Source organism: Trichoplax adhaerens, genomic scaffold, assembly GCF_000150275.1.
Source record: "Trichoplax adhaerens TRIADscaffold_1 genomic scaffold, whole genome shotgun sequence".
NCBI lineage: Eukaryota > Metazoa > Placozoa > Uniplacotomia > Trichoplacea > Trichoplacidae > Trichoplax > Trichoplax adhaerens.
Window position 1 is genome coordinate 5,626,009 of NW_002060943.1, and position 13,852 is coordinate 5,639,860.

At 32.9% G+C, this 13,852-nt stretch overlaps 3 protein-coding genes across 3 annotated transcripts; 1 reads left to right on the forward strand and 2 right to left on the reverse strand.

Annotated features, from left to right (window-relative positions):
- Window positions 1-682: 682 nt before the first annotated feature.
- Window positions 683-1,366, reverse strand: TRIADDRAFT_51890 (uncharacterized protein; the record flags this gene model as incomplete). Its single annotated transcript, XM_002108657.1, has 3 exons — window positions 683-813; window positions 896-1,144; window positions 1,258-1,366. 3 exons carry the CDS (start codon window positions 1,364-1,366, stop codon window positions 683-685), a joined length of 489 nt encoding a protein of 162 aa, XP_002108693.1.
- A 7,093-nt stretch (window positions 1,367-8,459) lies between these two features.
- Window positions 8,460-9,467, reverse strand: TRIADDRAFT_51891 (uncharacterized protein; the record flags this gene model as incomplete). Its single annotated transcript, XM_002108658.1, has 1 exon — window positions 8,460-9,467. The coding sequence occupies one exon, from the start codon at window positions 9,465-9,467 to the stop codon at window positions 8,460-8,462; it is 1,008 nt and encodes a 335-aa protein (XP_002108694.1).
- A 668-nt stretch (window positions 9,468-10,135) lies between these two features.
- On the forward strand, window positions 10,136-11,792 carry TRIADDRAFT_51892 (uncharacterized protein; the record flags this gene model as incomplete). Its single annotated transcript, XM_002107874.1, has 2 exons — window positions 10,136-10,633; window positions 10,917-11,792. The coding sequence occupies 2 exons, from the start codon at window positions 10,136-10,138 to the stop codon at window positions 11,790-11,792; spliced, it is 1,374 nt and encodes a 457-aa protein (XP_002107910.1).
- Window positions 11,793-13,852: the final 2,060 nt, after the last annotated feature.

The following is a 13,852-nucleotide window of genomic DNA, read 5'->3' on the forward strand; positions in this document are numbered from 1 at the left end:
ATATGGATGTCTCAGAATGAGAGATAATTTAATCCAAGCGCAGCTTGATAGTTGGCATGATATCCTTGAATTTAATTACATAAACTATAATTTCAATTTAAGACTAAGAATCAGCTTTACAAACCAAGTATTAAATAGAAAAATAAGCGTACTATAGACGCTAGAATAATCAATAATTCTTATTTCACAAGTAGACTTACGCTATTCTATATTGCCATAATGTAGATCATTATTTCAACCTTCATTACAATACAATTCTAAGTGACGTTTATTTAGTTGAAACAAGGCAAAATATCAGTAAAAATGTAAAGCTATAAGGCACAAAGCTTATCCTCATTGCTCTGTCTTCTTCATAGAAACGGGTTTAATTCTGCTACAAAGTTCTATTATTACCAAATATTAGAAACAAGAAAAGACTCCTTGATAGATTTGATACGCCTTCTTTATTTTCAGTTATCGATCAGAAGTTTGACAGTTACATCATCTGATTTTAAAATAGATCTGTTATCGTTGATCCATCTAAAATTACTGAAATACTGTAAATAAATTTATTACACCTACATAGATGAACTGCATTTCATGATTAACAAATCCTGCAAATACAGTTCTATATCAATGATTTACGATATTGCTTAGAAATAAAATCAGGGTAACTGTAATAATATCAATTCCAACTGGCTGATTATTTATTTACACAACCAAACATAAACCACATTCCGTTGGTACTGCAGTGATCATCACTCTCCTCATCATCGGATTGGCGCACTTCCTTCATGATGGATCTTAACATGAAATCGCTTCTAGCTGGTTTTTCTATAAAATAATATTTTCCAACAGAGAAGTTAAGTGGCACTGTCGATATCTACTAAACTTATCTAGTTTGTAATTGGTATACCTGCAATGCACTGATTATATATATCAGCATTATATAATTTGCTCAAATTGACGAAGAATTTTTGGACACCATTAGGAGTGTTGCAAGGTTTGGTGCCTACGGCTAGGCATCTTTCTAAGATTTTCCAACGGTCACATGATACCTTAGAGCTATAACCCAGTTCATATTTTAAAGTATCCATTTTAGCAAATTGAGCGCAAGTGGTTAGGGATACCAGGGCTTCTGGACAACTAGCTGATTTCTTGAAAGCTGTATAGTATTAAATAAAAATATAGTGATTAAGCTTTAGTACCTATATGTAGCGAATCCCTGTGGATAGTGGTTATGAATAACATGATATTCGCCATAATATATTGACTCACGCCATAGAGGATCCCAATTTTCTAATTCATTTTCTCTTTTTGACACTGAAACGGCATTTATAGCTGCTGTAGCCAAAAGTGCAGATAACATTAAACTGATGGTATGCATCTTGTAATCAATAGTGTGAAAGTGAATACAAGGGGCTAAGGATGCTGTAATTAGAATGAGAGTCTAGACTCAATTGCAGTCTTATTTATATGCTTCCAGCTGATCGTCAATTTAGTTTCGGTTGAATCAAATGATTGGTAGTATATTAGAGAAATAGTAGCACTCTGTTTTGCTAAGGAATTTCAAATGGATCAATATCTGATATGAATAGTTTTCCTTGGTCCATTTAATATGACAGGAAGATCATGTATGAATTATTAATTACCGCTTGTGGATGTTGAAATGGATAACATAATGGAAATAGATATTGAGTCATCGAGGAAGAAGATTATTTCAAAGTATCCTTGAATTAATAAATTCAACCGATTTAAGATCGACTAATGTAATACGATATATTTATATCAATAGAATGATTCTTATATTAAAGGTACTAACTTGTAGAGTTTGGAATACTGTATTAGTAAATATATTTCACGCCTAATGGCTAAAATATTCTGATAGCCTAACGAATTAGTGTCTATGAGGGAATATCTATCAGAAATATTCTCATGGTAGAACGGTCAGTTTCTTTATGAAGCTACCGTGGTAGTTTATTTTTCATAAGGTTTCAAACTGATTAATAAGTTATCCTCCATTAGAGTACTTAAATTTAAGAATATTATTATAATAAGATATCGCACTTATTGATACCTAAGTTTTAATGAGATATTCTTATGTTGAAACATATTTTAACACAGAAGAGTGGTTATTCTAGAATCAATATTTGCAGGTAAATTCAAGTAATATAAATAAATTAATCTCCGTAAGACAGTATTTTATTTAGTTATAATACAAAATTCGCGAAATTATCCTGTATCCAGTATTAATTTGAGCCCTAAAATTATGTGAGAAATTAAACTTTCTCAGACGATAGTTACTTCTGTATGTATTCTAAAAATATAATACAGTTATTTTAAAGCTACTTTCCGCGTAGTTTTTCTTTGAAATAACATAATATGTTATTGCTGCTATTAATGAGATTTAGAATGCAAGACCACACTTATGAAGTTATTCTATATATTATTTTGTTTACTAATACTTAGTTATAGAATGAATTTATCAATATCTATTAAATATTTCATGTAAAAATAAGCGGCATGGTAATTTATTCAAGATATTTTCTGTCTTGAACCCTGAGTATGTGCATGTATAGTCGTAGTGAACACTTGATCAACATAAGTTATTGCCAAAATAAATCGGTAGTATTCATGGCGTTAAACGAAGTAGGGGAAATCCATTGAATACATAGATTACGTTTTAAATTTCCCTTTTATTATCATTACCTCTGCATATATCGAAATACAATTGAGCATGATGAAAACTCAGCGTCAGATAAGCAATTGACCTAATTTCTATAGAGATTTATGAAAAGTAAATTTGGATCTGTAAAACTAATCGAGTTAAAGAAACATTTCTATTTGTTAAATACAATCCTTTCTTTCTAAGATATGACGGTAAATTACCAAAATATTAATTCTTAACAAAGCGTATTCAAGACATCAATCATTGTTTAGGTGGATATTAAAGAAGAATACGGCTACTTCCTATAGCGGTACTTAGAATCTGCTAAATTCTAGAATTTTTTCTGATGCTTGCAGCTGGCAAGGTTAATTATATAATACTATTGCACTCGATCTAAAGAAAAATACTTTAAGGTTCTTTATACGGTATACAATCATATCTGTTGATAATAAACTGCAATAATCTGGTATTGAAATCAGAGGCTAACAAAAATCAATTATCGGATAGATCAAATTGTAAAAATAACAAAAGCGTGATTGACGAATTGCGGGTTTTCTATTCTTGCTTTTATTGTTATTAGGCAGTAAAATAACAATTAAAATTACCGATAAACATATGATTTAATTCATTTTTGTAGTACAATATCTCTGGACAAATAATCAGTATGCATGAGATTCTAAAAATGATCACGATAAAATAGGCCAAATTTCTTTATTCATAACTAAAAAATGCTCTGCCCTTGATAGTATGTTACTAGCTATATTGAATACCAGTTGTTAATTAGAGTATTGTCTTCTAAAATTTTTTGTCAATCTTATAGTTTATAGAACTTTAAATCACTTGGATATCTATTGAGGGCTAAAATAAACTAAAAAATGCACTGACTGAGGCAATAAATACATCTGAAGTGTTTATATGTGAAGAATAACCATAAAATTCGGCCTTTGAATACCTTAACCGAGTAAATAGTTATTATAGTATCTATAGTGCTGTGAGAGTCTAGGTTAAATTTTTAAATTCAGTCACTTATTACAGGAAATCGTTGTTTACGGTAAAGACAGATATTAATAAGTCTGCCTTCAAATTTCAATATTCGATTTAAAAGTAGTTAAGGTTAGTATGTCGACTCCAATAACGTTAATTTATCCACCATGTAACAGATGTAGTTTCAGCTATTGCTAATAAAACTAATGAAATGAATTATTTCAGTAGACGCAAAAATTACAGCTTGTAAGCAATTCTGAGGAGATAAACAACTGTTAGCATTATTGCTAATAGCTTGTAAATATTAATGAATCGCTGATAAATATCACGATTAGATTAATCTGTTGATTTATTAATTAGTTAATTCAGAATTGGTCATACTGTACTAATAGGCTAGTTGCATATTGTGAATAAATATTTGATAACTAATATGTATATAATTGCATCAGCTAGTTTTTATTATCTTTTATGTCCTATCTTGAATTTTTCTATCCTATTCATGCTGATTTTTTGAGGTACTAATTGTTACTGTGTAAATATCTTAACTGTATAGATTTACGTGAAGTCTTTATTAATTTTTAATCTTATTTACCCTCCTGTTATTGTGTATCTCAAGTTTTATTGTCTCTTGTTCATCATAAATGTGCTACTAGTTCCATTACCGATAGCTATAGTGTGATAAATCAATTGGATGGGATATGCAAGCATTTAAAGTCTTTATTAATTTGACAAATTCCAGTCTTGCTTTTATGGCTTTATTTCAATTTTGTATTTATTCATACTCACTATCTTGATCCATTTTAATCTCATAATTATTTTGATATCGTTAGTTTTATTGAACACCAGTAGGATGGATGCGCAAATAAGATTTATTAATTTATTATTATATAATCGCGTACGTATAACACAATTTATTTTTTCCATCTTGATTGTGCTAATTTTGTGAATACCAATCTTTTTGGTGTATAATTGATTAATTACTTAGAACAAGACTTAGTTGATTGAAAGTATTTTTAAATCTATTGACATATGACTTTGTTTCTGTAGCATCTTTTCAAATTTATGAAACCTTTTCTTCTTGATGCTACTAGTCATTCCTGGATCAATGATTGTAACGGAATTCATTATATTAGATGGATATAAAGATAAATTTTTGTCGGTTCATTATCGCACACTTTACTTTTATTGCTTATTTCAAGTTTTTTTATAGAATGGAAGCTTTATATTATTTGCATTGATCGTTAGGTCCATGATTAATTTGTACAAATTTTTTGTTATGCAATGTTGTTTTCATATGATAATTTTAATATTTTACGTCTTTGACAATTTATCGTAATTTAAGTGATCCTTTACATGTTTGCTGCTATGATTTGCTGCAGTTAATTAATTTCATAAATAGCATGAGTTAGTAATGTCTACTTTAATGAATCATTTTGAAATTCACTTTTTAAGCGTTGTTTTCAAGACTAATATTTGTTATCTTAGTTATATTGATCCTTTGAACATGAAATTATGCAGATATAGTTGATTACTTATGAAGATTGAATACAAGTATTGGTTTTCGTTCATTCATTCATTATTAATTAGTTAAATATTATAGAATATATCCTATCGCTAATGATGATTTAAACGATTCAAAAATATAAATCTCTTGGTTATTTTCTACATTACTGACCATGTATGTTGCGCTTTTGGGTCAATAACGTAATAGTTTCAGCTTAATTGCGATCTTTGTATATTCATTATATCTTAGCTTGCAGTAAAAGGTTAGATATGAGATGTTATACGCCGGCGCGTTCAGATCAAATATAAATACCCTGTGTATCTTGTAAATAAATGTTCTAGCATATTCTATGATTTATTTGAAAAATAACATAATAAACCAGCTCTAATAAGGTAGTTATAATAATAAAGAGTGGAATAAATGGATTTGCAACTAATATCCTTATGAACACTAGAAGATTAAAGACTTTAATATCTTATTGGTAATGAAGAGTAAATATCTTATTCTATATTGTATAAAACTCTATTGACAATACTATGAAAAGCCATAGTATACATTTATTAATCGTTTTTTCCTGTAAGCTATAAGAATAAGGAATTTGTATTACGTCAAAGCAAGCGTTGTGTAAAACAATATCTAAATATACGGTAAGTTGTCAATTAAGTAGTTAAAAGTATTTCCTGTTTCAAAAATATTTTCATCATTTGAATGTGCTTATTGGTTGCTATTTTGTAAGAAATGAGTAATATCTAACAATAGTACTGCATAGCTGAAACCATGATTTAACACAGTAGCAAATAGAAATAGCCATGGACTACTAAAAGAAGACATGGACCTAAATGTCTCGTAACCTAAGCGCATAGGGCTTATGATAAATGAGGGTTGCTGATACCGCACATTATCTAGTGTATCGCGTGCGAGTACATGCACAGTAATATACAGTATCGTAGTGTAGGCATCGCGGCTATAGCCTCTGTTGGATGCAGAACGGTTCTTCCTTATTAATGTACTTTACTAATACATAAATAAGGATAAATATGAAAAGAATATTGAGTAGTCTGAGTAGTAGTAAAGTATGGTAAACGTACAGTGAGTTACTCTACCACTAAATACACAGTACAGTAGCAGATCTTTCAATCATCTCCATAGGACTGCTGCACATCCCTTCTTATCCTGCTAACTCATTTGTATTTAGAAGTCCATGACTGAACTATTGCAAGTGTCCAGTTCACACGAGAACAATAATAACACCAACCCAAGTAAAGCGCCTGAACGCTACCCATTTCCCTTGCAGCACTAAAAATACATTCATTTTCATTTCATTATTTTATATTTTATTCAACGGTAAAATCTTCCGAAAAACTAAAATCAAAATGCTAAAAATTCAATAATTTTGGCAGAAGACCTAGACCAGGACAGGACTAATCACTCTTTGGACGGACAGACATTTTAGGCCTCATGGCGTCACCACGAACCAACCGCCACCATAGCAAGTTAAATCAGGGACTTCTCCATGGAAAATCCATTTATAAAAATGGAATTTTCATGGAGAAGTCCATGGTTCAACGGTCTTGTTCATTCAAACGTCGTGTAAAGAGTGTGTACTATATATACAGTGTACACAGTACCTATTCGAAATAGCGAAATGACTATCCAAAATTTGGATAGCACTTGCTAGTTGCTATGTTACCAGTACGGTACGGTACAACTTGGACTGTACTTCCGTCGGTGCTGTTGAAGTCCAAATTTCCGGTCAAAAGAGTACAAACTGATAGTCAAGCTTTCTCATCAAATCCGCTCGGCCGGGTTATCCAATCTTAAGGAAATCTGTGCAACACTTGGCACTTGCTAGTTGCTACATTCAAAATGATCAATTATTATGAAATGGTCGACAATCCGTCCCTCCATGGTTTCTCTTTTAGTTGTCCTGATGCAGTACGGTACGATTTAGACTGTACTTCCGTCGGTGCTAGTGAAGTCAAAATTTCCGTTCAAAAGAGTACAAACTGATAGTCAAGCTTTCTCATCAAATCCGCTCGGCCGGTTATCCAATTCAAGGAAATCTGTGCAACACTTGGCAGTATTATCTTGCAATATAGAAGTTATATATTAAAGCTTGTAGTGTACTGTACATACGCCCAGTAGTAATTCAACCATGGTCTGGCACCGTCCATTAACACTTTGTCGAAATCAACGCTATCGCGATGACCAAGATCCGCGATTACAAAGACGTCTCCCGCCGTCTGGCCCTAGATGCTAGATATTTTAAGCAAGATCCTAGAGCTCCACAATCTAGTGATCATCAAAGTGCCTGCCATCATGGTAAGCACGGATATCAGGCGAAGGCTCAGTATCGCGATCGTACAGAATTACAGCATATAACAGCTATAATACCTAAAAGCATAAGGTTTCTGGATGGGACGCACAGTGCAAGTTTAGTTTTTACGCAACATTTTTTTGCCACCTATAAAAAGAATGTCGGCCGTAGCGGTAAATTTATACGTAGCAAAATTGCATTCTATCTTTGGCAGGACAAAGTAAATTACGCTTGCCATCAACTGTTCCTTTTATGCTTAAAATATATATTTTATTAAAGCTTGTAATGGGAAATTACCACTATTAAAATCTTAATACAAGTTTAGTATTTGTACAGTTTGTACCAACTATACGTACAGTAGTTGATAATTAACCAACAAAAATCAGTTTAATATTGGCTAGGTAAAGGGATCAACAAGATTTTATTTATAATATTCAGCCTTTTAAGTACTAGTAGATTTATAGCTCGGATGATGGGTTAAGATCGTTACGAGCTTTTGGACCCTTATCTATAAAGATAACATGAAAAAAGTGCTAGACTCACTGAAAAAAAAACACCTGCACTAATCTATTTTGTCGGGGTTCTTAATATTCTTATTGGAATGGTGTTTGTTACAAATTTTAATTATTGGTACATGGGTGTTGAAGTTCTTGTAACCTTGTTAGGTTGGTTATTTCTTATCCGAGGCCTTATTCTCATGTTTTTCCCTAAAGCTTTTGACAAAATGCTTTAGAACTATCAAAGTTCTTATATTCTCTTTTCATTGATCGGAATTGCATGGGGAATTGCCCTCACTTGGTTTGCTTTCAGATAAAGCTTATGAGGCGCCAAAGTGATACTTGGCGCTTTAAATCAAATGCATGTTCATTAATGCCTTTGATGATAAATTGCTGTATGAACGGAATTGCACTTTTCAAGCTCACTAGTTTTATCGTTTGGCACAATATCCCATAGAACAAGACCACCATTACTCATTCTCTTATAAAGCCTACAATTGCGGCCGTCAGCTAGTCGTTGTTCTGCTTTTTCCGTTTGATCAGAATGTTCATGAAGTTGTCGGTGCAAATTCCACCGTAATGAACATTTTCGGTTGGAAAATGCGCTTTGTAGGGAAGGGTTTTAAAGAACTCGTTAAAGCCGGCTTCAAGTGCTTGTCTTTCGTCCTCTGTTTGATTTTCTTCGTAGGAGCTTACTTGTTCAGAGAGATTGGGATATCGAGTTTTTAAATGAGGAAACGGAATTTCCTGTGCTAAACTGCCCCAACCTTTCAGTGCCGTCCAATCGATTTCTCCTGCATCGGTTGTTGGAAAAGATTGGGTTGAAAGGAATGTAAATGCTGCACTTTCAAATTTTTTACAGAAATCAAGTATTTTATTAAATTCTTCAATCTGTTTTTTAAGGCCATTTAGTTCACTCTTTAGGGCACGCCGATTCTTTTCATGGACCCAGATCTTAAACTGACAATCGGGATGATCAAAGCGAAATCCTCGGAAGTTGGAGTTTGTAGAACTTTCATTCCATGTTGCAGAGAGCCGTTTGAGTACAAAGTCGCGGTGATGTAGGGGTTGTTCTTGTCTGATAAGGGTTTCCCAATCAACTGTCTTTGTCCCACGGGGGTCATCTTTATGCAATTTTCCTGCAAAGCAAATGAAAGGAGGAATCCCATTAAGCTCCCATTCTTCTTGTCTGTCAAAACACCATCTGTTGCTAGCATTTTTTTTATAAACATCAACAACCTTTGCTTTTCTTTTAAGACTATCTAGGGCTGTAGAAGAAAGTGCAAAAGTTCCACACATTTCTTCTTGAATTTCGTTCACTCCAGAAGAATCAACTGATCCCATACGACCTTCATAAAAAGGTAATCCTTGATTTGCTGAAAGAAGAACAAAAAAGCCATCACGCATTACATACAAATAAGGAGTGACAACTTTGGTATAGTCAGTTCCATTTCCTAGCGTCGTTGGAAAGAGTTTGTTCCAAAGAGAACCAAATTGTTCATGAGTGGTACTCGGCATTTTTATAAGTGCTTTTTTGATGATGATGGTTACGTTGTTCAAAAGCGAGTTGGTTCCGAAAAAGATGAGATGTAAATTTCTGTACTCCTGCACGAGGTCCAGCACCAAAAAAAATAAGTGTGGTCACGTGAGTCTTGATTGAGAGTTTAGCATTGTGAGTGGCTAGACCAATCATTATAACAGAAGCTGGACCATGTAGGTAGTGTAATTGACGTTGACTGAATCGTTGCTTAAAGGTAAGGGGATGTGTATAAGAGCAAGTAGAATTTAGAACAGATGCTAAGGCAATTCCATAGCATTGATTTAGCAAAGAATCACTTTGTAAAGCCGATTTATGCCAAAAGTAATAATACCGTAGTTACTAAATAATTAGTAATTTACTTTATTTATTTACTTTATTATTTAATTTATTTAGGAAGTTACTAAATAATTAGTAATTATTGCCAAAAGTAATAATACCCGTAGAAAATAAATTGATTGAAGCGGCGACCGCTGAACTCAAAGCAGCCATCTAATCCTCCTATAAAAATTGCCATAAAACAGGATAATTAGAAAAAAGAATTAAAACAAGGATAGATTTTACGTTCATTGGAGTTTTTGGATAGGTTCATTGGTGACACAATCTGGTGAATAAATCGCAGTTTCCGGTATACTGGAAAAAAAATTTTATGCTATACGTTAATGGTAAGCTTCACTCTGAGAAAAACCTTCCAGGAATCATCCATTTTGATGAAAATCACACGATTACAGAAGTTCAAGAGTACAATCAAGGCGTTCTTCATGGGGATCATATTCAATACCATCCAAATGAAAGACAAAGTTATCAAGTACGCTATGTCAATGGAAAGAAAGAAGGGATGGAAAAGTGCTTTAATTCTAGTGAAGGAGAGTACGTTGACGGAAAGATGGTTGGAAAGCATTGGAAAAAACATGAAAATGGAACGATGGCTTTCCTCGCAACTTATGATAAAAAAGGATTACTCAAAGAACCGATTCGCGAATTTGATGAAAATGGTCAAAAGATTGCTGAGTACTCTAGAAATCCTGAAGGGCAGTTTCATGGAAAATTTCAATCTTGGTTTTCTGATGAAAAGCTACTAACCGACGGCTATTATGTTAATGGAGAACTTGAAGGTGAATATGTCCAACACTTTCCTTCAGGTCAGGTAAAACTTAATGGGAATTACAAAAACCAATTAAAAGATGGCCTTTTCCAAGAGTGGTATGAAGATGGCAAACTTGCTTTTAGAGGAACGTTTAGCCAAGGCAATCGCAATGGAGAGTTCTGCGATTGGTATTCCAATGGGCAAATGAAAACTCAGAGAAACTTCAAAGACTCCTTATTTCATGGAGACCAGAAAGATTAGCATGAAGACGGAGCTCTCAGCGTTGAGGCCCGTTATGAAATGGGCAAAAAAGATGGAACTTTTACATCATGCAATCCAAAAGGGATCCTTCTTTTTGAAGGCGTTTTTGACGAAGATAGACCTATTGGAACACATACTGCCTACTATGATTCTGGACAAAAGTTGGAGATCTTTCACTTCTTGGATGGAAAGCAGGAAGGAAAGCATGACCAGTACTACTAAAATGGTTAAAATTAAATTGAGCGAAACCTTTAAAAATGATCTTATTGAGGGAGAAGCTCTAGGTTATTTTGAAGATGGAAGTGAAGCGTTTATTAGAAATGCCAAAGAAGGAAAGCCTGTTGGGGTTCAAAAAGAATTTTATCCTCCTTGTAAAGGGATCAAAGGAACACTATCCAGTCTTTATTTCCATAATGACAAGGGTGAGCTTCATGGAGAACAGAAGTCTTATTATCCCAATGGAATTGTTCAAACATCGATTGGCTATGAGAATGGTCAGCTGCATGGATTAAAAGGTTTATGGGATCAAGAAAGCAACCTTCTTGAAGAATACAAATACATAAAAGGCAAATTGGAAGGGCGCCACTTTGAAAAAGATCAAGAGGGACCAGAAATTGTTTATCATTACAAAAATAATAAACGAGAGGGTCCACACTATATCCACTATCCTTTAGATGTGACTGAAGGAGAAAAGGTCAAAGCCATTGAAGGAACTTACCTAAACAACAAGATCCGTGGTAAAGTCACTGAATACGATCCTAGTGGGGCAAAGATTAGTATCACGGCCTACAAAAATGGAAAGAAAGATGGAGATTCAGAGCTTTTCCATAGAAATGGTCGGATAGCTATTCGGTTAACATTCAAAGACGATTTAAGAGAGGGTTCTTCCTATCAGTACTATGCTTCAGGTCAGCTTTACAGAGAAGTTGAGTTTGTAAAAGATCAGAAGGAAGAATAGGAAAAAACTTACTTTGAAGATGGTACTGTCGAATTTACAATTGTCCCATTTGTACAGTACAAGTGTACATCTGTACCGTATTCAAGAAATCAACTGGCTTTTGAAGTTGTTTATAGCAACGAAAGAATTTACATATATATGATAGTTAATCATCCACGATAGTTCGGTATAGTACAGTACAGTTATGCATTTATTGAGCCATCTTCATGCGAGCATTTAGGGTTGTTCACGCAGTTACAGTTTTGAACTGCAGCATTACGGCATATCAGCATTGATAAATTCAACACTAAAGGCAAATGTTGAACCAATCCCAAATTTCGTTTTGTTCATTAAATTATTATAATTGTAACGATTACAGGGTGTCGAAATTTTAAGGTAGTAGCATTTTATTTTATTTAATTTATACTATCAGCTTGTAGGGAAAATACGTTATAATCATTGAATATTCAATTATGAATCGTAGTAAGTGCGTTTCAGGATATTTTTGGATTTAGCCTTCAATAGATAGTGTACGTATACCATCTATTTTCTTTCATATGGTACTTTTACAATTTTGTTTTCAAGTCTCAGGCTGAAAGTGGACGCTCAAAGTCGGAGCGCATGTATAGATCGAAATTGTGAAAATCATTTTCATTACTTTGTATGAATTTAGCTTTATATTTGTATCACTTCTTAAACAACTACACCTGCAAGCCTTTAAAGTGCAATAAAATTACAAATATTGACAAGATAGACTGATTTGTTCCCCAGGAATAAATCCCTTGATCAAATTTTTACAGTTAGTGTAGTCGGTGTATTACAGTACTGCAAGATGCATAGTCACACAGTGACCATGGTAAGAATATTCGATTTGGTGACATTCACTAATGTTTGTGAAATTGTGAACATGTAAGTAAGCTTCCAAGCTGTAACTGCAATCGCCTGTCGACAACACTTTTAGAATCAATATGCCTAAAAATTTCCTATAACCAATTGCTAGTTTAGAGTCGGCAGTGATATATAAAGTAAAAAGGACCAGTACAGTACGTTGAAGCATGACAGGCGAGGAATCGACGAGCTGATCATAATAACGAAACATAGATTTCCATGATTAATTATGGACTGTGGTCATAGTATTATCCGTCTTAATAATAGTAGTAGATGTATTAATAGTTATGATTTAAAAGATATTTCAATTCCTCTCTTAAATAAATTATATGGTAATAGCAAGAGTGAAATCAGCTTAAAATTTATACGTGAGCCCGGTGAACTTATTTTAATTTATGTTTCATATAAAATTGGACGTATAAATTTTGAACTAAAGCTAATAATTATACCCTGTAATAATTTCAGCTAATTAAAGCAGTTTTGTGTTAGAAAAATATAGCGATAGTACAGCATGTAGTATAGTACATACCATAAGTGTCCTTCATTTTCCTATCGAACTGCTTAACAATTGATATTAATATGTACTACATACAATTTACTTATGTGATAGGAAGTACTATTAACTATCCATATGTATGGGATCCTGTTAGAATAAATAGAGAATAGGGTTTAGTATCATCATTGTTATAAATCTCTTTAGGAAGTTTGTTATAAATTTTGAAATATTTATTATTAATCAATCGGAGTACGTAGTTACTCTATTCATCTTTGAAAATAGCTTCATGTACCAGATTTATATAAGTAATATATACTGATTAATATATTTTCAGTAAAGCTAAGGTTTTGGTATGTTATGACCGATGCTATAATACAAGAATATAACGTAAAGTATCTGTGCTTTATCTATTTGGACACAGCAAGCCTACTTCATAGCTTATAACTTATTAGGATAACCCTTTTAATATCAGTTTTTATGTTTAAAACTATAAAATTGTATCCAGGTTATGCCACGGCCTTCTATTGAAGAGATACTGATATAATTATAATTTATTTTTATTTTCGACATTATCCGAAGATTCAAAAAGAAGAACTATCAGATTTAAATACTAAGTTTAGGCCAATATCGATAAATTTATTGTCAGTAAAGCTTAAGCTTTTAATAATACAGTACAAGAAGATAGTGAAAAGTATCT